This window comes from Dasypus novemcinctus, chromosome 21, assembly GCF_030445035.2.
Source record: "Dasypus novemcinctus isolate mDasNov1 chromosome 21, mDasNov1.1.hap2, whole genome shotgun sequence".
Taxonomy (NCBI): Eukaryota; Metazoa; Chordata; class Mammalia; order Cingulata; family Dasypodidae; genus Dasypus; species Dasypus novemcinctus.
The window spans coordinates 42,052,105-42,079,403 of NC_080693.1; the positions used below are offsets into that span (position 1 = coordinate 42,052,105).

Below are 27,299 nucleotides of genomic sequence, written 5' to 3' on the forward strand. Positions count from 1 at the left end.
CGGGGCGGGCCGCGCGCACGCTCTCTGCGCCCGCCGCCCGCTCCCGAGGGAGGGCGCTCGGGGCGCAGGAGGTGGGGCCTGGGCGGCGAGGCGCTGCGCGGCTGGGGGGGAGCGGGGGAGGGGGACGCGCGCGGCACCGCGTGGCGCGCATGCGCACTGCGCCCTCCGCCGCCGTGCGGCTGCAGCTCCAGCCCGCGAGCCCGCGAATTCCCGTGACATTCGCTTCCCCCAGGCCCCCTTGTTCGGGGGTCCTCTGCTGTCTCTTCATCTGTCGCACACACCCACGACCCCTCTTTCCCGCCTCCCTCCCTCCCTCCTACAAGTTGGGTTTGAGCTGTTGTGCAGGGTTGGTATATTAGGGTACTTTCTGACTGTGAGAACTAAAGGAAAGGAAATAATACAAATATCGAAGATGTCAAGACCGCAGTTAGTGGCCAGTCACCGCCTCTCACCCTACCCCCACCCTCTAACCAGCATGGGACAGCCCAGAAGTTGGGACCGAAGGGTGTAGAAAAAGTCTCATGGCAACTGTTGGAGTTTGCTTGTTACAAGTATGAGCAGTTTCTAGTAACTACGAAAAGCTATATCTTCCGAGACTCAGAAGTAGCTCTAGCATATGGCCATGTCCGGCCTGCTCAAAACCCCCAGACCACCAGCACGGTGCCCACCCGAGCTTCAGAGCGCCAGCGCCGCAGCCCAGGCCTGCCGCGCAAGGCTTGTAGGGTCTGCGGAGCCAGGCTGGACACAGGGACTCGTTGAGAGCTTCCTTGCCTGCGTCACTCTTGGGGCCTTTTTTCTTTAGGGTTGTCCATCTGTAATATGAATAAATATACAAGGGGCTTTTTGACGGGAGGTTTAAACGACTTCCTCAAGGCTCTGCAGTGGAGGCACCTGGGTCCTGACTTCGTGCCCGGTCCTTTACTCACCAGACCCAGCTCTTCACGGTTCTAAATCGTTGGCATAGGAACTGCTGAATAGTCAAGTGAGAAGTCTCAGGTTTGGGAGGAGCTTTGGAGGGGGAAGTAAAAGCCAGGGTTTACATCTCCCGGCATCTTCAAGCAAAAGCGTTTCCTTCTCTCCTTCCGAAACTAGCCTGAGTCTCGACATGGGTGCTGGAATATCTAAAATTTTGTCCGCTATCCAGACGAAAATATAATATCAAAGGCATTTTTGTGATAATCTTAGGGGAGCTACAAAGATCTAGACTGGAGAGAAAGGAGAGGAATCAAAGCTTTCAAATTAGGCAAAATTAATCTTTCTGGGAAAGAACAAAGCAGAATCCAGTGCAGAGTAAAGCAGTAGGGGTTCAAGTCATGCTTCGGAAAGGTATATTTCCAGCACCAAATTGCTCCAACATCAATTCTCCTAGTGACATAATTTTGACATTTTAATGCCAAAATAGCTAAATTTCTAATAGAAAGGATTATATACCACTTTCATTTCTGATTCTCCCCCTACGGTCCTTAAGTCAATTCAGTGACTCAGCAGCACGAACAGATACACCTCTTCAGATTAAAGCATGTTTGTTACACAAGGCAGGTTTACAGAACAAACTCTAGTTAGTGACAAGGGGCTGAGCATTTTCTATAGGACTAAGCCTACAATTTAGAATCATATTCTCATCAGTGAACCAGAGGGAGTGTGATTTGTGTGTGAAGGTCTAGAGATTAAGAAAAGTAGGAAGAAGCAATAAAGTTCATGAAACCACTTAGGGACTGTACATATATTCCTGGTTATAGGGAGGTGCTTTATGCCTTTACAGAGTGGGGAAGTGTAGGCTTCTATATGCCTCTACAAAAAAATTCAAGTTGAAGGTATTATCTTTTATACCAGCAATGTTCAGAACTTTCAACTATGGAAATATTATATATCTGCACTCTAATACAGTAGCCACTAGCCTCATGTGTCTAGTAAGCACTCCAAATGTGACTGAGTTGAACTTTTATTTAAATTTAATCAAATAGCATCGTGTATATAGAGGCTTCCTTATTGGACAATGTTTCTAGACTATAAATAGGTGTTTTTATAGGTGTCAGCCAAGATGTAGAAACATTTTAGAAGCTGTATGCTACAAAAGTACAACTTGTCTATGCCCAGGGAGGGTGTGGGTCTTCCTAGCTACCTCTCAATCAACAGTGTTTTAGTTCAGTGCAGCTTCTGTGCAGAATGAGCTGCTCTGATTAGACACAGTAAGTGGATGGTGGAAACTTCTACTCTGCTTGCCTTCTGATGTCTGCCTTTCCAAAAATATTCTCCTTAATTGCTTGGGCAATGACTGTTGCTTAGACTCATGAGATTTCTATGGGTCCCTCAGAAAGACTAGATCCATCTCCCCTTTGTATCATTGCCTCTGGTTAACAAATTGGCAACAGCTTTGATATATGTCAGAACTGTGAAAAAACTGTGATCAGGGCTCCCCAGTCTACAGAAGCTTGATTTCAGGGTGGTATCAGGTCTCTGGCTCACAGATGTCACAAATGCTGCTTGCTAGTGCCTATAATTTGAGAGTATATGCTATTGATGGTTATAAAAATGCAAATCCCCCCAGTGAAGTAAACCTTGAAGCTATTGGTCATTGGCAGGTTTGCCAGAGACAGGGGGTAGGTTTCTGGGAGGTATCTGGGAGGAAATTACAAATGTGGACAAGATAAAAGAACTAGGAGAAACAGGGTTCAAAAACATATTTTATCTACTACAGAAGTTTGCCTAAGGTCTGTGCCATTTTGTAAGATGTGAAATAGTACCTTGTATATTTATCATAAGGATTAACTAGAATTTATTAAATGTAAAATACTTTAGACTTCTGTTTCTAGAGTTTTCATAGTTCTCAAAATTTATTTTTCCATTAATAAAGAAAGGTCAGGTTAGAAAATAGAAAAATAGAAGGGAAAAAAGCATAGCCCTTGATTCTACTACTTAACAAAAAACAATGATTAGCTTCTTGGTTTCTTTCTGGTCTTTTTTCTATGTATGAGTTTTAAGTTATTTTTTTAATATATTTTTTATTTTTTAAGATATTTAGATTACACAAAATGTTACACAAAAAAATATATGGGATTCCCATATCCCCCAATCCCTACACCTCCCACCCTTTCCCACATTAACAACTTCATTCATTAGTTTTCTTTACAGTTTTTAAACCTGACTTCAAGCTTACTGAGCTAAGCATTATATAAGGAAATATCACAACATATCTAGGATAACCTAGGATAAAAAGGTATTTAAAATTTATCTCTCTGGATTTTTCTGCACTTAATTTAACTCTGGGGCTGTGGCAATGATGCACAGTGATGAGAATTCAAAGATAAATTACATCCTTGCAAAACGCATATCTGTCTAACATTTGCTCCGTCTTCTACACCTTAGTGTTCCTCTAAGATTTTAGCATGGTGAAGGAAAATCTGGCACTTATCCATATCTGGCTAGAGTTAAACTAAAATATCAATGGGAAAGGAAAGGGAAGGAAGGTGCCAGGTATGTTAATATACCTTATCCTATTTAATCTTCATTAAACCCATTCAGGTTGGTATTATCGACCACAAGTAAGACATGAGGGCTAAGAAACTTGCCTAAAGTTGTATTACAATGAAATAGCAGATCAAGGATTAGTGCTCAAATCTTTCTACTATATCACGCAGGTAAACTAGAAAGCATTTATCTATATGCCAGTGATCTAAATTCCTACTCAGTTTTTTGTACTGCAAATGCGTCATTTAAAAAGGAAAGTGTTTTTTAACCTTTTTTTTAAACAACTAGAATGTATTCCTGTACTTCTTGAGGAAAATAACTGTTTTTTTGAGTTACCGGGACCTTGCATGTGGGAAGCAGGCACTCAACCACTGAGCCACATCAGCTCCCCTGCGGTGGTTCCCTGGCTTGTTTGCTTGTTGTTTGTTTTGTTTTTTTCCTTTAGGAAGCACTGGGACTGAACCCAGGACCTCCCATGTGGAATGCAGGCACTTAACCACTTTAGCCACATTTGCTCCAACATTCGCTCCCAATAACTGTTTTTTTTTTTTTAAATTTCTCTCCCCTCCCCCCTTGTCTGCTCTCTGTGTCCATTTGCTCTGTGTTCTTCTATGTCTGCTTGCATTTTTGTCAGCAGCATTGGGAATCTGTATCTCTTTCTGTTGCGTCACCTTGCTGTGTCAGCTGTGTGTGCGGCACCACTCGTGGGCAGACTGCGCTTTTTTTGCGCAGGGTGGCTCTCCTTCCAGGGTGCACTCGTTGCATGTGGGGCTCCCCTACGTGGGGGACACCCCTGCATGGCATAGCACTCCTTGAGTGCATCAGCACTGTGCATGGGCCAGCTCACCACACTGGTCAGGAGACCCTGAGTTTGAACCCTGGACCTCCCACGTGGTAGGCAGATGCTCTATCATTTGAGCCAAATCCGCTTCCCCCAATAACTTTTTTTAAGAAAGTTTTTTTAAAAAAGAAGAGGTGAGGAAACAAAATATTTTCCCAAGAGTTAGTCACTTCTTGTGACTAATATTACCAGAAACAGTAGGAGACCATTTTAAAGACATCCTAGGTAATTAAAGCCACTAAACATCTTTACCCTTTTTAACACCAGAGAGAAAAAAATCCTGGTCCAAGTGAATGTCCATATCAGTCCAAGTGCCCAGAGAGTTCTCTAGTTATAAATTAGGTCAAGTCTCTAAATATGCAATGAACGAGTGGAATGTGAATGGAGGACAGCAGAGGTTCCTACTGGGCTGCTCTACTGCTCTTTGCTTTACCAACTAGTAGCAAACCTGTGTTATAGTACATCAGAAGCAGCCAATAATTCTTCACCAGACCCAAAATACCTTCACTGTTGTTGCAAACATCTTTACTGCAAACTGTGGCTACATCTTGGATGCTAACCAGAGTTATCTCCTTTGAACAGAGGGCCTCGCAACTTCTAGCTCCTACATCCACCACCCCATGTTACCACATGTGCTGGAAATCCGTGGCTAGCCTTTTCTCCTGTTTCCATGGAAACGCAACAGTTTACTCCCCCCCGCTCCCCAACTATACGCCATGGTTATTTTTAACTGGAAAACTCTGAGCCAGGTCACAGCTGGGATCTGGATGATGCAATGACGTCTACAGCCACCCTTGTCTCCCACAGATGCCTTCTTTTCTGCAGTTGCTGGGGGCGGAGGCACTCCTGGGAGATTTTGCTTTCAAAAGTATTTTGCTTTGCATCAAGGATCTAAGCCCATGACCTGACTTAGATCCGACAGGGGTCCTGAATCTGAAGCTATGCACGCCCGGAACAAGGCAAAGATTTCCTTGTTTGTTGAGGGAAAAGCCAGGGTAGGTTGCTATTGCTGTCAACTATCTGTATCAGAAGCTTAGATAAATGTCCTCTGGTAAAAATATATCCAGTAGAGTAGCTTTTTCTGCTACAGCTTGTGCTTGGTTAAAAAGAGGTTCGTAATAAGAGATATTGTGAGAAAGACCTATTGACCCACCTCTCTGAAGTAGATAGCAAACTAGAACACTGTTGCCCTCTCCTCCTCTAATGAAAGTTCAAATTAGTCCACCCATTTCGAAAGCCCTTGGTACATGGGAGCTAGTGTCTTCATGACATTTTTGACCTTTCACTCCTTTGCAGTAGTTTTTTTGGAAAAGCTACTAAATTCATGCAGGAAATTGCCCTTTTCAACCTAGACAACTACCCAAGGTTGGAAACTGAAATAAAAATATAAAACTTTTTTTTTTTTTTTAAGATTTATTTATTTCTCTCCCCTTCCCTACCCCACCCCAGTGTCTGTTCTCTGTGTCTATTTGCTGCTGCTTCTTTGTCCGCTTCTGTTGTTGTCAGCGGCACGGGAATCTGTGTTTCTTTTTGTTGTGTCAGCTCTCCGTGTATGCGGCACCATTCCTGGGCAGGCTGCACTTTCTTTCGCGCTGGGCAGCTCTCCTTACGGGGTGCACGCCTTGTGCGTGGGGCTCCCCTACGCGGGGACACCCCTGCATAGCAGGGCACTCCTTGCGCGTATCAGCACTGCGCATGGGCCAGCTCCGCACGGGTAAAGGAGGCCGCGGGTCTGAACCACGGACCTCCCATGTGGTAGACGGACACCCTAACCACTGGTCCAAGTCCACCGCCCAAAATATCAAACTTCTTAACCCCAATTCTAAATTAGTTTTCTTATAGGGAATATTGATTGGGAAATTAAAATTAGGCTCTGCATCCAAGTTCCATGAATTTTATATATATATGTTTTAAAGGAATTCCCTAAATGAAGGACGAAGATAGGGAAAAAATCCAAATTGGTAGTTATTTGTTGTCTAATAGGAGAAAAGAGAGACTTAGGTCTTTGCCAACAATTTCAGAAATAGGTAGTACACTTGGCAGACAGCTCTCTGAGGAGGAGGAAGACATGCATTAAAAGCATCATGGGAGAGCAGGTATATCTTAGTGGTTGAGGTCCTGCTTCCCATGTATGAGGTCCTGGGTTCAATCCCCAGCACCTCCTTAAAAAAAAAGTGTCATGAGTTGGCACTTGGCTGCCAATTCATTGAATAAGGGTGATAAAGTGAAAGTATTTTCAGCATTTTGCTTTAGGAAAGTTTTGTTTTCCTAAAACATCTATGAGGCCTTCCCCTTTCCACACTACAGATGCTACTTCTGTTTTAAAATGCCAAAAAACATAACTCTGGATCAAAGCAGGATTACTGGCAAGTCACCTGGAAGGTTTTTTGCTGTGTAAGACCTCAGGGGAAACCAGAGCAAACTGGAAAAAAAAAGCGTTGCTTGGTTAAGAATGAGAGATTAACTCAACCAATTAGTTTGGTGCCACAGAAATCCATCCCTTGGGCTCTAAAACAAATAATAAGTGCATTGGACTCAACTATCCAGCCGTAATAAGACACACAAGTTTGGGCTGGCAAAATTTAGGAAGCAGGTTTTCACAGACAAGGGGAGGTTCTGTGATATTAAGGGCCCATCTATTAAGTCAAATTTTGTGTAGCTCTCTGCTTTGGGTTTTAAAACCTTTTAGTTGCACGGTGTGAATTCTTATCTCTACTTCCTCATTCCTACACTCAGGTATGGGGAGGGCCTAGTCCACAATGCATAACAAGCAACTCACTCATAGTGACAAAGGAATTTTAATTTTAATGGCAGATGCAAGACATTCATTCTTCCCTTAAATACCTACGTCTCCTATCTATAAGCTTGGTCAATCGAATCAAAGAACACTTGGTATGACTCAACTGCTGGAAGCCAAGGCAGCAGCAGGCAAACTGTGAACAGAAAAAGAACTCTCCCTCCCCTCACCCATTAGATATGGAAATTAGCCTCCCAAACCTTAGTAGTATAGCACACTAACACGTCAGTTCTGAGGCATATTTCATGGATGTGTACTTAGGTTCTAAAATATTCCCTAGTGAATTGCTCTTCACTTTTGTTCCCATTCTCAAATTAAGTGCCTATGTCAGCAAGACCTTTACCATCCAGGCTGCTCTGACCCTTCGTGAACGCTTAGTGAGATCCTGTTCCGTTGCACTTAGATTTCGTTCAAACTCAGTAACTGTGTTTGAAGCGAAATCCTTTGTCTTAGCTGGGCTAAGCCATAGACATGGTAGTGTCCCACTATACTAGAGATGGTTCTTTCTGGCAGCTCAGGGGGGAGGTTAACAGGCACATTCAAAAGGAAAGCCAAAGCTTCCAGATCAGTACCTCTTGAATCAAACTTTAATTTCCAGAAGTTCAAACAAATAAAAAGCTAGGTACATATAAGATATGTGAAAGATTTTTTTGGTGTTGTGAACAATAATGCAGTTTATATCTAGAAGTTATCCACAAAGACATCCTTGAAAATGGACAGGTGATGTTCCAGAATGCTTTTTAGAACACTGTCACTCCCCTGGAGGCAAGTGCTTTTGGAGGTAAATGAATGAGCTTTCCCAAGCTGCTCTGTATAATTTGGGAGTGATTCTTCATATTGAAGATTTTAATTCTCTTATTACAGATTTCCTAAAGCTAACAACTGTAAATTACCAGCTGGAATTTTTTTACTGATGGATGTCATTGGCCTTCCCCCTTTTCCAGCTAACCACCAGCTGATACTTTGATTTCTCAAACCTGAGATGTTTGTACTTATCTCTCAGCAATGACTGGTTGGTTAACTGAGTTCAGGTTTTAAAAAAAGGAGGGGGAAGGGACGATAAAAAATAAAAGGATGGAAAGAACCCAGGAAAAGATAAATTGAAAATTTAGTATGAGTTGATCTCTCTAGAGATGATCTCAATCTTTGCACACAGCAAAGGATCATAACATGGAAAGAAATCATTCTCCATTTCCCGCCACTGTCAGAAAAGGATATTCATAAAACTCCAAAAGAAACCTTTAATGTTAAATTGCAATTTAAAAAATTCCTAACAGTAAAAGGTTCTTATTCATGTTGCTGAATTTCCAAGTAAACTTTCCCTCTTATGTGATGATCTGGACTGAGTACTTGGTGGCTCCTTTTAAGAGTAGTCCTCGGGTAGCAGGTGTAGCTCAGTGGTTGAGTGCCTGTTTCCCAGGCTTGCAGGACCTGCGTTCAATCCCTGGTACCTCCAGAAAAAAAAAAGTACTCTTCACCCAAAATATGACGTGACCTTTGAAAAACCCATAGGGATTCTACATTTTTAAATTTGCAAAGTTACATTTACCAAAACAAGAATAATTCTACTTTCTAAAATCAGTCATTTGAAATTACAGCTATGTTTCCATCACTGATTTTAACCATGCCATTTTCAAAATCTCTGATTCCCCATTAATTTTTCAGAGTTCAACTGGTTCCAAGGTTTCCATCACACTATCCTACCATCTTCCCACTCCTAGTTACCACAGCTGCCCCTTCTGTTCTAGCCAAATAAATCTTTTGGCACCATCTTCCTTACTCCCACTGCTACCTCCACATTATCATCCACCCACGATGTCTGGAACAGTCTCCTTCCATCTGCCATTTTCTCTTTCCCCTCTCAATCTTATCATTGCCTCAAAAGTCCACCTCTGCCAGGAAGCCTTCCTCAAATCAAGAGTAAGGACCCTTCGAGTACTCTTCAGACTATAACAGACATCACAGTTCATATTTTTAGAACAGGAAAATAAAGAGATGCAAAAGTTGCAGGATTATCAGCAGACATTCCACTCTCTGAAGACAGGAATTACCTTTCAGGTATAAGAGGCAGTCTCTTTATAACAACCAACTAGGGGTGACTGTAGTAGTGGTAGAATATATTTTCTAATAGATGTGACTGTAAAAAAAAAAAGACCATTTCCACAAGTCACCCTTTTTAAAGACTGAAGTACACTATTCCAATCTCCTCCGAGCCTGAAAGATTCCATTTCTCAATGCTTAGGTGAAGTCTGTTAGCAAGTTACACGCATATTTATATCAGTCAAAAAGTTTGAGCAAATGTTTTTAACAAAGTAAACAATATTTTAATTGGATGTATTGAATGTTGAAGGAATTAAAGAATCAGCTACTGGATGTGATTTGTACAGATTCTGAAAAAGTCATTTCTATTCACAACTTGGCTTCTAACAGAAATAGGTTAACTATGACTCTAAGTCTGGCTTCCTTTCTTAGAACTGAGGACCAAGTTTCAGATGTGGTAGGGTACTCATACTCATGGCTACTGAGCCCTATATAGCAAACTGTTTTACTTCTGTTTTATATGAACAAAAGTAGCTTTTATTGTGGCTAGCCTTTCACCATTGAGAAATAAGGGTTCACGTCACAAATCCAAACAAAACTCAGATCAGCTGCATCATTTCCATCCTCAGGAACTTGGCATCCTGAGAACCCCAGGGTAAGGACACGGTGAGTCCAAGACATACATATTAGCAGAGATGGTACAACATGTTAGGGCAAGCAGCCAACACCCTAAATGTGATTTAGTTAACAAATATTTGACACGCCCACAAATTAAGTAGCAAAACATTTTAATCCATTAATTCTAAAAATAACAGGGACATTTTGTATCCGGTGCTATGTCAAAAGTCTAATGCAGATCAGACAGCCAGACTGCCAAGTACAGAGTCAGATATTAAAGGTAAAGGTGCAGTTTGAGACAAGACCACTTTTGCTCATAAATACAAATTCCTACTTGTCAGCTTAAAAAAATTCATAGAAAGAGAAAGCTTTCCCGTGCTCTATAATCTTTTTATTTTAATAAGTTTATAATCTTTCTCTACTTTTGAAAGCAAAACAGATTACTGGAAAACCTACTTCCCTAGTACAAGGATCTGAGCTAGTCTCTTGGAAATAAAGATTGTGGTTTAGTTCTATTTCTACCAACACTATGATGCGAGGTACTATGGTTCTTGTTTTAGTTTTAAGAGGTGTTAGGAATGAATGCTCACTCACATTTAATAATAGTTTATCTAGCACAGCATAATATCAACAATAGGAGTGTTTTAAAGTAGCATGGAGAAGTAGACAATACGACATAAGTTTTCCTTTGTCCTTCCCCTCTTTTTACAATGAGAATTCAGCTTAAAAACAAAACTCTCCAGACTGCCCATATTGTCCTTTAGCCCACCACATTCCAAACTTCTGATTTCTGATCCTAAGCCTTTAGGGCCTCAGGCTTTAGTGATGTATCCTTCTCGGATGAGGAAATCATAGATTTTCCGGGTTTTGTTCACATCTATCTTGATCAGTGCTCTTGCCTGTGCCAGTCTCAAGCCTCCTTGCTTGTTACATTCATTCAATAAAGCAGATTTGTATTCTAAATAGGCTCCAGGGACCAACCTCACCATCTGACAGAGCTGCAAGACATGGCAAATTTAATAAACATTAACATCTGTCATTCTCATAATTTAATCCAACAGGTATAGCCAAAATAAAAAAAGAGTGACATCAACCTCCAACTATTTATAGAAGCTACCAGGTGGCTAGACCACATTCCATTTAGTCTCTTCTTCTCTGGAGAGCACAATCCCTAAAGCAGGAGGAGAACACCAAGGTGTGATGCTAGGAGAGCCTTTAGCATGTGCAGATTGGCTCAGGGGCCTGGGTTTGCCAGGGAATAAAAGTATGTATTTCTGAGAAGCATTCTGGCTCATTCCGGAGTCAAGTGCTAAATGCCCAAATTGAGGACCAGCACCACCATTCCTACAGTCAATTAAGAGACAAAGGACACAGCAGGAGTGGGAGGTACAGATATTATAATTACCAAGAATTTGGGAATTTTTTTTTAATGTAGCAGTCTTCAGCTTTTGTGATTTCAATTCCTGCTTCAGATGGAAAGAAGATATAGGGAAGGGCCTTGCTAAGAAGAGAGCATTTTAGCTGCTAAAAATCTAGAAGGTTGACTCAATTCTAAGTTCACTGGCCATTATCCAGCAATGAGCAGCCTGAGGTCACCATTAATATGGTATGGATAAAAACTGCTTGAAATTTTGAGCCATTCAATACTTGAATCAGACTGGCCTGTGACCTTCTTTAGCAATACTCAGATAAAACATATACTTCCTTCTTTTCCCAAACTAATCTTTAATCTTCCTGGTGGATAAAATAAGAGACTAATAACAGTCCCTATACTGTGACTCTTCCTTCCTGTCTGATGTGAACTAATGATAAGGGGTGGTAGACAGGAAAACTTGATCTTGGGAATTATAAAAGGAGTTTGGGAGGAACAAAAATAGAATTCCTCTTTTGGAATTGACTTCAGAGCTGTGGTATATTCTTTTGAATATTCTTGATGATGACTCTTTTGAGGCTGGATTTAAATTTTACAAATAGTCAAAAGCAATATGAAGGCAAGTCTGATGATTATAATAGGAAAGGAAAATAGGTCATAGCATTTTTTGATCGAAATTAATGTGAAACTATATATGATGCTGATTTTTTTTTTAATGATTACAAACATGCTCTGGAGACAATTCCAAAACTATTTTAAGTGATGGTTATATTACTGGGGTAAGTACAGAACGTCCCAAAGTGACCATTCTAATAGGAAATAGCCACTTAGATGTTAAAGTTATTTTAGGTTTACAAGAAATTAATTCCATTTACATGTAGCACTTAGCACAGTATAAGGCACATGGTAAATGCTAAGTAAATGATAGGTACTGTTATTATTTAAATTTACATATCATATATTTTTCCCCAAAAGAGGAATAGTGGCAGGATGAATAAGGAAAGGGGTTCTCTGAAACCTGCTGACGTTAAACTTCTCCTGCGATTGATTAGTTGTGCATGTTTCTTAGATGAGTGGATCAAGGGAGTTTGAACCTGTCATGTGTTTTTAAAGACAATTCAATGAACCCTTACTTTCTTTCCTCTAGTTCCCCTTCTTTTTGTTACCTCTTTTTCTTTTTCATTCAGTTTCTCTGTGCCAGGGAGGCCAGTGAGGTTCAAGGGTGGTGCACTCCGTCTACCTAAAAAACATAAAAAAAGGCATCCATTTCACAGGTATGACAATTCCTTGGGGATAAAGTATAACAAAGTTCAGTGCAGCCAGGCCAGCTAAATACAGGATCACTATATCCAGTTGTAGGAATTTTCTACATATCTCCTCAGGCCTCAATTTAACTAGTAACATGGGAACCCCAAACTTTCACTTGAAAATAAAAATGGTCATTCATGTGTACTTTGCTCTGCCAAAATACAAAGAGGATCATACACATATATACCTTAGCATCAAATATAACTATTCACCACATTAATCACCACCTATTTCTTTGTGAGAATCCCTAAAATCTAAAGCCCAGGTGCTATTCAGTTAAGAAGTCATACATTGCCTGCCTTGACAGCTGATGAAGGAAACACCAATCTGTAGGAGAGACATTCCCTAACCCTTGCCACTCTGCCAACAGCACAGGGCAAACATGGTAATTAACCAAAGACCAGCTGCCCCTCAGATCAAAGGCAGACTGTCAGGCCAGCATAAGGCCCTTCTTATTTATTATGTGAGTGAATAGCTATTCCTTCCCAGTAGCCCTGTTTACCTGAAAGATCCACACATAGAAACAATGAGCCATTATACTGCAAAGCAGGGGCTGAGGTCAGCTCACATACCTGAGCAAGAAATCCAAGTTGCAAGTCATACCCAGGATGGGAAATTTGATGTGCAAAGTATTTTTTATTTTGTTTTGTTTTAAATGTATATTTGGGATTAAGTGCTCAGTTTGGGATGGATTAGGAGCAGAAAGTGAAAGACTGGGTTAAGCAAGAGAAAATGTAGAATAATACACTCACAAATTTTAAGAGGATTGCTTTTGAGGGGGCACAGAGAAAAGGGAGGGACTGTCACAGAGTGCTCTGTTGGAAAATAGGCTCCTCTGTAATGTCAACGAAGTGGGAAAGGGCTTCTCTATAACCAACCCCAAATTCTCAAAAGTGGAGACTAAAATAATTTGGTTCCTCACAGAAGTCACCAGAAGCTAGGCTACCATCAATGATGACAGGTTTCAGACTTTGCACTGCCTTGGGAGCAACTCAGCGCAGAAAGGGGAAGGGATCACAACGTTCCAAAGCCTCCAAAGAATGATAAAACTACAAGTGGCCTTTTTTTTCCACTACTTCATCTCCAATCAGTGGAATGGCCCATATGTTCTGATTAGGGGAAATGGCCATCCTACTATACAGAGCAGAGGTAAATGATAATCATGAGGACAGAGAAATACCACAGTCTTGATTCAAATCTCCTTATATAACTAACATCCACTCCACCCAAATTTCCTCCCCAAATTACTAGTCATTGATTACCAATCATCAAGGATTATCAGATATCATAAGGATAAATCTTGCTCTGTAAACTACCTCAAAATAGAGGAAATCAAAAGAGGAAAAGCTAAGAAATAGAAATACCTTACATTTTCAACTTTCAAAGAAATCCTTGGGTTTCTGGCAAGAAACATGCCCTTTGCTAATATAGCATACAAAGCCTTTAATTTGTCTTCTGCAAGACATATCGCAAAATTTGTGGTAGATAAAACCACAGAAAAATTACCCACAAATTTTTTTTTAAGATTTTTTATTTACTTCTCTCCCCTTCCCACCTGCCCATGCTCCCCTCCCCCACCCCCAGTTGTCTGCTCTCTATGTCCATTCACTGTGTGTTCTTCTTTGTTCACTTGTGTTCTTGTCAGTGGCACCGGGAATCTGTTTCTTTTTGTTGCGTCATCTTGCTGTGTCAGCTCTCCGTGTGTGCTGCCCCATTCCTGGTCAGGCTGCACTTTTGTCGCACAGGCGGCTCTCCTTACAGGGTGCACTCCTTGTGCGTCGGGCTCCCCTACGCAGGGGGACACCCCTGTATGGCACAGCATTCCTTGCATGCATCAGCCCTGCGTGTAGGCCAGCTTCACCACACAGGTCAGGAGGCCCCGGGTTTGAACCTTGGACCTCCCATGTGGTAGGTGATCACTCTATCCATTGAGACAAATCCGCTTCCCCCACAAATATTGATAAAAAATACACCTCTCTGGAGCTCTTTCTTCCCCTTTCTCTGTACTCTAACCCTCAGTATAATCCCTGTCTGGCTATGAAGATTCTGAAAACACACTAATGTTTGATTATCATTACTCTGCTTAAGCACCCCACTTCCAGAGGGGCAGTTATTGGGTCACCATATCTCCCAGAGTGCAAACTTCACAATTAAAACCTATGGCTGAGAAATAATTACCTGAATTTGAAGCCATTGGAATGGAAGGACTCAAGCCGGAGTCACTACAACAAAGAAGAGGAATTTAAACTAAGCCATGTTAAAAAAAAAAAGCAATTTCCATAAGCCACTGTGGAATTGGGTGCCATTTATCAGGTGGGTCACTTTGAAGAGATGTAATGAGATAGACTGCACTATGTTTTACAGGATATGCTACTGTACTGACCTAAAGAGAAAAACCGTTATGGGGAAAAAAAATTCCTTGTACTTTGTGAGATGAGCTGATAGCCTGGTACACCACTGAGACTAATCACAGGGAAGGAAAAGGAACGTGACTCTCCAATGTACATCATACCAGTAGAGATGGGAAGGGGAAGAGAAGACACGGCTGGGAGGCTAGAGGGAATACACTGGTATTTTAAGTAAGGTCAAAGTAGCAAAGGAGGATTCCAGGAGGCAAGTTCTGTTTCTCAAAACTGTCAGTACCACACTGTCTTAACTGTTTCTGAGACTGGATGATAAACTATTTCCAAATTCTTTTAGCTTCCCAATTATTATTACTCTGCGACCTAGTGTGCCCATGGAAGTGTCAGAAAATATACATGAAGGCCAAAACATCCAAGAGGGAATGCCTCCTTCACCCTGGACTAATTACTCACATGTCAGCTTGCCGACGGAGCCACTGCTGGCAAGCACTACTGTCCTGGATATACTGGAGAACTTCAGAGAGCATGGTGCGCTTAAGGCGCTCCTCCTCTCGTGTCTTCTTGAGGTGATCATAGGTTCTGGCACCTGGAGATATAAAAACACCATTAACTCCAATGACTGTGCAGTAGAACCAAAGGGCTTCTCAACTGACCAGCAAACAGTTTGCCTTTTTTTAGCTTCCTTAGCAAAGTACACTTCCCTTAGTGCGAAATTTCTTTCTTGACACCAAATTATTTTTTCCCTTTTCTATCTTTAAGAAACTTGGGGAAAGACAAAAAACCCAGAAAATACAAAGATCACTCATATTCTGACCCCCAAAAAGTAACTAACTTTTAATACTGTCATATTTTCTTCCTATCTTTTTTCTTTTTCTACTTATACATTTTTTCCAAGTCTCACAATGATATAAAGCATACCATATACTCTTCCTTAAAAACTAATTAGAATTACAAATAAAAATAAGTCTTCTTTGAATACTACTATTATTTTCTCCTCTTATAGACATCTTGTTTAACAAAAGAGTTGCATGCATGGCTGTTTTCTACATGTTAACAAAGGTATACAGACTTCAAAATACCATACAAATAGGTTTCAAATTATGTTCCACAGAACCCTGGGAAAATTTATATAACTTGAACAGAATCACAGAGCTGGTAAACAGGAGAACCAGAATCCAAACCCAAGCTGTCCCAGTCTAAACCCCAAGCTCTTCATCTTAATTGCTATAATACAATATGATCTGGCTCTACTACTAACTAGCTCTTTAATCTTTAACGCTTAGTTTCTTCAATGAATGAAAATAACAGTACCTATCTTCTCATGAGTTTGCTATGAGGGTTAAATTCCATGATCCTGGTAAAATGCTTAGCATAGGGCCTGGTGTGTGGTATGCACCTGAGAGACATTAACTGTTAGTAACGTAATTACTTCCATTACCTCAAGTAACTGGGATTCAAGCACCTAGAGCAGGTTGAGGTTAATAAGAAAGTTAATAAGAAAGATCAGACCGTGCCTTGCTAAATTTAAAAAGGCTGAGGTTAAAAAAAAAAAAAAGGAACACAAAACCATTTTCTTAGGAGCAACAGCAAAATCACAAATCTAAAATAGCACCTTTCTTTTCTTGGTGTCTTGACCTTATTCTACCTCAGCTAATCCATATAATGGTATTTATAAGGATTAAACACATGAAACTTTACTGGAAAGTAAGATCAAACATTCAGAAAAAGGAAAGCTTGTTTAAAAAGAAAAAAAATCCTACAACACCTCCAATAGAGACTTCCTCCATGTGTTTAGAAGGACTTGCCCTCTGCTCAGTACATGGTTCTAGCATACTTACTACAAAAATTGGTAATGCCTGCTGTCCTATATTCCTGGAGCCTCTTGATTTCCCTTCGGAGTTCAAATTCCACTATTTTCCCCAAAAACAATGAAGGAGAAACATTAGAAAAACAAAATCAACATAAATGACACTTTATTTGTCCTTTTTAAATTGTGGTACATACAGATAACTTAAAACTCACCATTTTAAACCATTTTTAAGTGTATAATTCAGTGGCATTAAGTACATTCACAATGATGATAACCATCACCACTATCTGAAAGAGCACTTTTGCTATTGAGTATTTTTAGTAATTATGCCTTATATGAAAGTCTGGGCAATTCCATTTGGGGAATCCTACTTGCTAGTAACTTCTCATTAGAAATTTTACCCAAGAGCTAAGAAAACCTGCTGCAGCTGGAGAAATAGCTGAAAATTTGTCTCCTAGAAAACTGGAGAAGTGGCTGGATTCATTTGTTTATAGAAATAGTGAGTGTAGGTTTTCAACAACCATATTTCCCAGCACTACCTATTCTCTGTTAAAAGTTTTATCCATATGGTCAAATTCTTTTATGTGAACTGTCTAAACTCTTACTTAATGTGATCCTGATGCAAGGGAAAGACAAGTTTTGTGCTCAAGGCTCAGACAGTTTCTTTACAGTTTTCTTCTATAGCGTCAAAAAAGCATTGTATTTTCCATAAACCAAACATTTCTGACTCCTCTGAGCACATAGATGAGGATGTAGTTTGTGTTATTATGTGATAAAATATTCAAAGTTTGAAACAGAGGATGAAGGATAGCCTGGATATACCAAGGGATGTAGCTCTTTGGAGGTAATGTATAAACCAGGGATGGCACAGGCTGGGACTGGAAATAAAGGCTCACTCACCCAATACAAAAGCACAACCACACAAAGAATGCCAATCAAACAGGGTGTCTGTTGAGAACAACCATCTTGGCTCAGATAAATGCCTGCAACAGTTCTGTAAGAAATAGCTGTATGATGAGGAACGGATAAGAGCCTTGGTAAAGGGCCTTCCAGAAATAAACTTGGGAGCTATATACACAAAGCTCATGATGACAGCCACCACTCTAGAATGTTTTAAAGTCTTTGTCTTACTGCCTTAACAAATTCAATTTTTTAATAGAGCAAAGTAAATTGGTAACTGGATAAGCTCTCAGGAAAAACAGTGAAAGGCAAGAGAATGATGGCATTACTATCCTCATGAGTCATTCAACTCTATCCCCATTTTTAAAACTAGTTTTGAAACTAAAATATTTATAGACAAAATAATAAGATGTCTAAGACTTCCTCCCAAAATAATCAAGTTGAGGGCAGGAGAGGAATGGGTGGTAGAGATGAAACCAGATTAGCCATGTGTTAATAAATGTGGAAGCTGGGTGACAGATACATGGGAATTCATTATACTATTATTTCTACTTCTGTATATATTTGAAAACTTCCATGATAAAAAGTGGTGGGAAAAAAACGAATAAACTATTGTTTATTTAGGAAAAAAGCCAGTAGGCTTTTAAATCTCTTTTCCCACCCCCACAATCTGAGTTTTAACTCATGGTAACAAAAGGGAGCAAAGACAAATATTTATTTATTTATAGAACTTCATGTAAAACACATAATTATCTCTATATTATATACACACACACAAATACTTGCTCAACGCTCAAAAACCACCTACATGCATGGCTCTCAATGAACTTGTCATGCTCCACTGGTCCCACAATCCTTGCAAATCGCCTCATTGTTTCATAAAGGTCTTGGACCTCCTTGGGATACCGCCGTTCCATTACTGCAGAGAAAGTAAAGCATAACTATGTCATGGAGAACATAAGGATCCCTAAGAGCTCCGCATTTCTTTTTTTTTTTTTTTAATTTTTTAAAAGATTTATTTATTTATTTAATTTCCCCCCCTCCCCTGGTTGTCTGTTCTCTGTCTATTTGCTGCGTCTTGTTTCTTTGTCCGCTTCTGTTGTCGTCAGCGGCACGGGAAGTGTGGGCGGCGCCATTCCTGGGCAGGCTGCACTTTCTTTTCATGCTGGGCGGCTTTCCTCATGGGCGCACTCCTTGCGCGTGGGGCTCCCCCACGCGGGGGACACCCTTGCGTGGCAGGGCACTCCTTGCGCGCATCAGCACTACGCATGGCCAACGGGTCAAGGAGGCCCAGGGTTTGAACCGCGGACCTCCCATATGGTAGACGGACGCCCTAACCACTGGGCCATAGTCCGTTTCCCTCCGCATTTCTTTAAAAAAATGAAATGAAAGGACATTGTTCCTAACCTCACATGACTAACTTACCCATGACAGGAAGCAAACAGGAAAACTTAAGGCAAAAACCAGTAATCATAATGATCATAATGGTAACTATCAAATAGGGATGCTGTTATCACTGGAGATCATCTCTTCTCCTGAGCACCCTCATGACCTCCCACACCTCACAGTCTTTTAATCTGTACAGAGGCAGGAACTTCTGGCAGTAATGGGAAAGACAACTTAAGGCAGATCTTGCATTATTAGGAACAATGTTGCCAAATTTTCTGGTATTACCTTCCTTCCTCAGGAAAACAAAGGAACTAGGAGACAGTATTCTATCTATTAATAGAACAGACAGATTAGCCTGGAAAATGTATGTGCTCTCTTGCATGCCCAATCTGAAATCTTCTCCCCTACCTACTTACCCCAAAGTGAGGCACCTATTTCTTCACTCTCCATAATATTCAGTTTGCCTTTCTCTAAACAAAATTAATCACTACTACTTCTATTTTAATAACTATGATGCTAGTAAAAGGTCACATATGCACCATGTAGCCAGGGCTAGCTACTTTGGGGATCACTATTGATCAAACCTCTAAGAAAAAGAGATACTGGCAAAGAGGAAGGGGGTTAAAACTGACTGACAATAATTGGTGGGTTGGAGAGGTCAGAAACTACCAGGAACTGCTGCTTGGTCATTTCAGTCTGGTAACTAGGTTACTTCTGTCTACTCTTGACTAAAGATATAGGCTTTCACTTGATGACAGTTATTTTAATTAACCCCTCTTTTCAGATGAATCTCTTCCCTTGCAGGAGATATTCTTGTTTACAAATTCTAAGGGCTGATTTGATAAGCAGCCATAGACTTACTATTTTCACTACAAAAACAAACAACAAGCAAACAAAAAAAACAACCCTTACTGTAGGGTTAACAGAAGAATTTGAAGTAAAATTTCTAAAGTTGAAGGGAAAAAAAAAAACCCTGCCCAGTTACCATATTAGGGTCACTTGTACATTCAAGAGACTGACAACTAAATAACCCAAAATGTGCTACTTCTATTATATATCCTCAGAAGTTACAAAGCTTCACATTGGCCCTTACTTAAGAAAGAAGTAAGAGTTAACAGAATAATAATGCCATACTGACCTTTGTGCACCAGCTGAGAAGAGAATTTATGCAAGAGTCAATGTCTACTACAAGTAAAGGTCAAAATCAAGCTGACCTATTATGGAAAGCCCAGAAATTCAGACATTCACCACTGTGACTATATCAAAACATGACTAATTATTGTCTACAGAAAGTGCAAGGGAAATCTGATCCTGACTTATATTTGTAAACCTACAGGTCTGAACACGGCTAGAAGGAATATAAATTGATACAACCATCTTTTGCAAAGTTATCTGGAAGCATGTATCAAGAGTTTTTAATGATCATACTTTCTGATCTATTAATTCCACTTCTGGAAATCTACCTTGAAAAAAGTCCTAAATATAAGACAAAGCTTTATTAACAGATAAATTAATCACAGCATTATTTATAATGATTTAAAAACTGAAAATAAGCTAAATATCTAAAAAAAGACAAGCTAAGTATATAATTATTTAAATACATAAACAACATAATATGCAACTATTAAAAGTTAACATCCTCAAGACACCAAGATAATTTGAAAAATGTGTAATGAAAATAAACACATAAAGGACATAAAATGTCATATGACTACGGTCATGACTTTATTTTTAAAAAATCAGATACTGACATTTGTTTAGATTGTAAAGACACATAACCTCTATGACTAGCTGACTTGAACCCTACAGTGCCACAAAGTGTTGAAGAGATACCCCTTGATACAAGGTTGTATTGCCTATAATATGTACCACAATAATCATTAGGTACTTTTACAAAAAAGAGCAAATGACTCACAACTATTACAAATACTTTTATATAAATATTGTATTATTATCATGTGATCATCATCTTTATTTGCTAAATTCTCCACTACAGAAGAAGAAAAGGTACAGGGACTTTTCTGCCCAGCATAGGCATCTCCTATAGTTAAAATAATAAGCCAAAGTTAGCACTCATTTTAAAACCATTTTAGATTATCACCATCATACATTAAATATCATTTTTAAATTTGTCCTCCATCATGCAAAGTAAAGGTATCAGTTTCTGTTGCTTTTCCATAAAAACATTAACACAATCTGATGATCAAGGTTACATTTATCACTTGGAACTAATCCATTTTTCAAAAAAACAATCCATTAATATTCATGTTGTAATTACTATATTAATTTTTTAAAAACATTCTAGTGCAAGTGTTGTTGACTATAAATTAATGGCTCTTAACTCTCTATGCATCAGAATCACCTTGAAGGCTTTTAAAAAATGTAGATGCGTTAACTCTATTCCCAGAGCTTATTTCTTATTAGTCCAGTGTGATGCCCAGGCATCAAAAATTTTTTAAAGCTTCCCACGTAATGCTAAAGTGCAACTTTGATTAAGGATTACTGCCATAAATAGTTTGTTTGAAACTGTTCAATTATTTTGGAAGAAATTATAAATAAAGAAAATAGCTAATACTTACACTGAAACTTTCTAAGGTTGATTAATCCATGGTCTCTTATAATTCTAGAATGAAAAACCACAATAATCTGTATATTGTATGTAATTAGTTTCACAGTTAATAATATCTTTCATATGCAGCTTTTAATAGAAGTCCTAAACACTCTGAGGTGGAATACTGAAGTGACTTCCCACAAAGTTCTGCAAGTCAATGAGTGGTTCACTAACAATTTTAGGTTCCCGAGCATCACATATTTTCCCCCTACTTGAGCACAGTAGGCGTCAATAAATATTTGCTGGGTGAATGAATGAATCAATAAGTACTCACAAATACAGAAAAACATGTCTCATTAAGATAAAAGAGAAGGGGATCTGTGTCTATATCATAAAAAATTAATCTATTCAACTTGGAAAAATGGTAATTGAGAACAGATATTTAAAAGAAACCTATTAACCATGATTATACAATCAACATTTACAACTGTGTATTCACATAATACTTTGAAGTCATTTGAAATAAATACATATTGTGCATTTTTAATGGAAGGGCATCATTAAATATAACATCTCATAACCTCAACTGTTGAGTTCCACAATATTCTCTAGGTTTAATTATGAGTTTTAAGCAAAAGAGAATTTAAGTAAACCTGCAGAGTTATGTGTCTGGAAGCTCTGATTTATACCAGAAGTATTTATGATTAAGAATGAAGCGTCACAGAAGAGCAGCTGGGTAAACTTTCTTAGCATTTCATAGAGGCTAACTTCAGACATACAGAGAATAAGCTTTACTTTAGATCACGTCTTGGTCCCTCAAGAGGGCCTCCCAAGTCTCTTTCCTTCTTATTGCTAATATTTTATTGCTCTCTACTCACAACAACATAGTTATAAGCCTATACACAAACACACACATAATACATTCACACCCTTTGCAAACTCTTCTTTCATCAAAGTCTCTGCAATTCGACAGCTCTCTGGGCTCCTAATTTCTTAAATCTCAATGTATATTTTGCAAGGAGAAGGAATAACCAGGAGTACCTGAAACTTGTTCAGAATTTCTCTGAAATCCTTCCACATGGAAGGGTTCTCATTAAAAAAAAAAAAAAAAAGGCAGTTAGATTGAAAGCATTTTAAAAATTGTAAAAACTTAACGCCTTGAATTTATCATGTTTCTTTTCTCCAAAGGACTCAAAATACATCACATCAACAAAGGGTAAGAAAGAAGTAAAGAACAAAACAGGAATTATTATCCCTATTTGACAGATGGAAAAATTGAGGCCCAAGGAGAATAAGGTCATGATGATTCAAAAGTAGAATGTTCTTATAGACTATACACAATCAATAGTCCAAAGCTGAAAGAATACAGTAAGGTTTTCTATACTTACTTTTTTCGCCTTTGTCTCTCTTTTAACCTGGAATGATAGATATCTACCACAGCCATCTTCAGAGCTATAAATAAATACACATATATATACACACATAAATAAAGCCAAGACAAAACTAAATTCTTTACCCAAACTGCCTTAAATTTTGAATCTCATATTGCTAACTAATCCACACTTACTGGTCTAAGAAATTTGCCTCATTAAAACAAAATTATCCTAGGGTACTGAATTTCTCTATTGGTAAATTATAATGAAGTTCTTTTTTTTCTATGCCTATTATTTATAAGGCATTACCATATATATCTATATTAACCTATATATATGTACACACACATAAATTTCTGCTTTCTACTGAATACTTCTTTTGGCCAATGTAATATATATCAACTAGCTTTTATATAACAGTTCAATAAAAGGTCTGAACTTTGGTAATAATGGGCTAGAAATGACATGTATTAGAGTAGTCATAAAAATGAATACTGACTGTGGTCATAATTGCATATGAGTTAGTTTAGAAGACAATGTCAAGATAGGACTGAAGTCATAAAGGGCATAGCATAGATACTTGCCCAAAGTAGCAGTTTTCAGTAGAGGAGCAATAGTTACTTAGAGGGCAGAGTTTTGTATCCACTAGTGAAAAGTTCCACTAAACCAACCCAAAAGCCAGGCCCTGAGTGGATTCTCATATGCCAATATTTTTCTATCTTTAGTCTTTTGATAAAGACTGGAGAGTTCGAAGAAAACAGGAGATAGCAAAAATTTTTAACAGTACAATAATTCTGATTCTCTTTATTTCTTGATCACTCTTTTTAAATCTTCAGAATTCCTCAGGGTTCTGTTCTCTTCACCCCTCATCTTATTCCTGTAACTCATCAACTCCTATAGTTCCAAGGGTATCAAAATCTGTAATCTCAAACTCATAGTATCTTGGTCAAAGAGTATCTTGGTCACAGTAAATCTAGTTATCCAAGTCAGAAATCAACCTGGACTCTTCCCTTCCCCTCTCCCCATACCTGGTTAGCCAATGCTATATTTAATGCTTAAATCTCTCTCAAATTTCATCTCTTCCTCTTCATCTCTAGTACTATTTCTTAGTCCAGTCATTCATTTTATCTCACCTAGATCAATCTCCTTATTTATCAGTCCTGCCTTACTCCAATTCACCAGAGTGGTATTTTAAAGCACAAATCTGATGATGTAATTATGCTACTTATAATTCTTCAGTGGCTTCTCAGTCACTTAAAGTAGTTCAACAAGATCCTTTACTGTTTACATCCTGCCTCGTTTCCAGTCTTATTTCCTACCACTCCTTCATATGCCCTATGGGCCATGCATACAAAACAACTTGCCCAAGGTTACACAGCTGCTAAGTACAGAGAAGGAGCCAAACCTGGAATAGGAAAATGCTAAAATTGTCCAACATGTCTACTTTTTCTGTTATTGGCTTTACTTTCTGTGTGTTAGTCCTATATCCTAAATCTGGCTTCACCAAATGTGAAATGTATATTTAAAAACTTCTGAAGTAAGCTGATGTGGCTTGAAGTAAGCTGATGTGGTTGAGCACTGGCTTCCCACATATGAGGTCCCAGGTTAATTCCAGGGTGGGTACATAAAAAAAAAAAAAAAGCCTCAGAAGTGAAAAACTCCCACAGGCCTGTTTATAGTTTGAAAACCTCTAGAGTTAAGAAATGAAGACTGATTCTTAACAACTCTAGAAGAAAATAGGAGGAATGATTATTTACCACTATACTGCATTAAACCATTCTTTTCATTTATAACCTATGGGTTCTAAAGGTATTTTAAGATTTATTGATTTCAGTAGATTGTTGAACTATCTTAATGACTCATCTCAAGCTTTGTGTAAGATTCGAGAGTTTTTTAAAAATTTCTGAATGTATTAAGAAAAATACTACACAACAAAGTCTAAGTCCTAAAAAACTGTAGTAGTTTATTTCCTAATTAATTCCAGAAAAAAAGAGTTCAACATAATGATCTGCTATGTATCCCTGGAAAAACCAAAATGCATTATTCAAATGTTAGGTAAGATACTTCTAATAATACACCAGTTTCTGCAGCAAAGGATTTAGCTGCATTCGACAAGCACTTCTTCTGGGGTAGTAAGTTTCATTCCAAAATAGAGCCTAGAACCTCTAAACCTGAGCTTTCAGAATGCCAATAAACTCAAACAGCAATATTTAAGTTCATCCTTTGAATATGAGATCCAAGATCAAGTTTGGCCTAAAAGGGCAATGAATCAGTAGAGATCTATGTTGTAGCATAAAATTTTAAACTTTGTTTTCAAATAAAATCTTATTTGGAACAGACAAAGCAGATCTGCATTAGTTAAACCTCTTCTCTCTACTCTACCCCCAATTACCTTTCCCAGTAGTAGTTCCTGAGGGCATCTCCATGGAACAATTTGAAACCCACACATCTGTTGGAACTAGATTTATGGTTTAAAAAAAAAGGGGGTGGGGGGGGTTGGCTAACCCAGTAAGAGAACAAAACACAATGGCTCATTACAATCATCAATTTCTTTTACTACATGAAAACAAACAAAATTTGTTAAAGCAATCCTGAAGTACTGTCATTATGGTAGTCCTGGCAAGAAAACAGAAATAAATTCTGGCTACTCCATCCTAACACATAACTGCATACTTCTCTGATACCTCTGGCCTCAAGATATTCTCATATTAGAAGGAAGAAATATCAAAAATTTAAGTGATATATATAAAACTTCAATCACTGGATGATATCCAGGAATACTTTATCCAGGCCATTCTCCAAGTCTGAGATAAAAATAGCCTTAGTCCTAGCTGGATGATCTGGAGAGATATGAATGCAGTATTTTAAGAGGTTTAAGTATTAAAAAAAGAAAAAGGAAAAAAGAAGTATTAACTACCATGAATTTCTGTTTGTTAGTTTTTCTAATAAGTTCAAAGACTTAAACAACATTGCTTCATTTTCCCTAACTGCCCACAATTTAAAACTAATATAATATTGTTAGATCCAAGATTTAAAGCAATGGCTTTCAAACTTTTTTTTAAATAGCAGAACTCTTTCTATAAATGAAATCTTTCTTGATTTATAGCGTTATTTCATATACAAATTCAGATACCATAGAATGTACTGTACCCTGATAGTGTTTTACCAATACTTTCTAGGGGCAATGATGGGATTTACAATGCCTTGCTGATGGAGGGGGTGGGTAGGAAGTGGGAGGAGAAGTTGTGTGTTTTATAGTGGACTCTATAACTCTCATTTCTTATAAGAGAGGAAGTTAGGAAGTCAATAATTTAAGGCAGAAAAAGAAGCAAATATAGTAATAATAGCTAAAATACACTAAGTACTTACTATGTTTCAAGCCCTTTACATGCTTTATCTCATTTATGTGCTTGATAATACGCAGAGTTCAATAGGAAAGAAATGCCTTAAGGATCCAGTGGGAATTACTGGCAATTTCGATAAAATGTTTCTGTAATTATTTCAAGAAAATAGCTTTCCATATTATTTCCTGAGATTTGTGTGGGAAGTACTTAAATTTAAAAGGAGAAAAAAGAAAAAAAAAAAAACTTGAAGAGACTGTTAGGGAAAAAAAATCTATAAATAAATACTGCTGATAATTAGTTCTACTCCTTGATCATTTCATAGTTTAAACTTGTACAACTGGCTCTGGAGAACAAAGGGAAGAAAAGAAATACACAGAAGCAAATAGGAGAAATGGAATTCTCCCAGAGAAAAACTCATATTTGAAGTGATCTCTTTTCTTTATAAAACACATTCGGATAGTATCAACTGATTACAAGATCTTTTACTGCATGAAAAACCCAGGGAGGACCACAGCACAACAGGCAAAATGAAAATGAGACGGCAGGCACTGGAAGAATGAGAATCATTGATTCATGTTCTACTTAAAACACTGGAGACTCTAGTACAAGCTGGCAAACAAAGAGCCAGCGATCATTAAAAACAAACCAACCAAAACACCCATTACCTATCCACTGATCCAAGATCTCTGAAATCTCTGCTTTGGGGGAAGAACAATCTCCCTGTGATTTCACTGGAGATTGATAACAAAGTTTCTAAAAGGCTCGCCTTAAAATATTTCAAGAAGTGGGTAGAAGTCAGAGGCAGCTCCTTCCCACTGCAATGTATTTCTAACATTGTTTAAAATAGCTGGCAACATGTTTCTGTTTTCCTGACAGAAGGCACTTACTGCTTGCTTGGCAAGAAAACCAACTCAGAGGACTTAACTACAGTGAGACCAATCAAAATCCTATTGTAACCAGAGGCAAAAATTTGTGACTCAGGTATTTCCCAGAAGCAAAGCTTCTATAAAGTCATTTCCCCCCTTAAGTTTTCACAAAGATGCACACAATTCTGTGAAGGGAAGAAGACAATGTAACCTAATGGTTAAAGTCACAAACTTGGAAGCCTTTCTTAAGTAACTTATT

General features: G+C 38.6%; 1 protein-coding gene across 9 annotated transcripts in view; it reads right to left on the reverse strand.

The window, feature by feature from the left end:
* Positions 1 to 5,832: 5,832 nt before the first annotated feature.
* The window catches only part of TADA2A (transcriptional adaptor 2A), an 82,285-nt gene continuing 60,818 nt past the window's right edge, over positions 5,833 to 27,299 (reverse strand). For 3 of the 9 annotated variants that reach the window (XM_058283208.2, XM_071210522.1, XM_058283207.2), the window contains 8 exons: positions 22,846 to 22,909; positions 21,486 to 21,529; positions 18,326 to 18,436; positions 16,646 to 16,717; positions 15,261 to 15,393; positions 14,623 to 14,666; positions 12,303 to 12,376; positions 5,833 to 10,762 (listed from right to left, as the gene is read on the reverse strand). In XM_058283208.2, coding sequence (XP_058139191.1) covers positions 10,577 to 10,762; positions 12,303 to 12,376; positions 14,623 to 14,666; positions 15,261 to 15,393; positions 16,646 to 16,717; positions 18,326 to 18,436; positions 21,486 to 21,529; positions 22,846 to 22,909 — 728 coding nt within the window. In that variant the 3' untranslated portion in view covers positions 5,833 to 10,576. Of the gene's footprint in view, positions 10,763 to 12,269; positions 12,377 to 14,622; positions 14,667 to 15,260; positions 15,394 to 16,645; positions 16,718 to 18,325; positions 18,437 to 21,485; positions 21,530 to 22,845; positions 22,910 to 27,299 lie in introns of all 9 variants that reach the window. The other 6 variants (XM_058283205.2, XM_058283206.2, XM_058283213.2 and 3 more) reach the window with 3 other exon arrangements.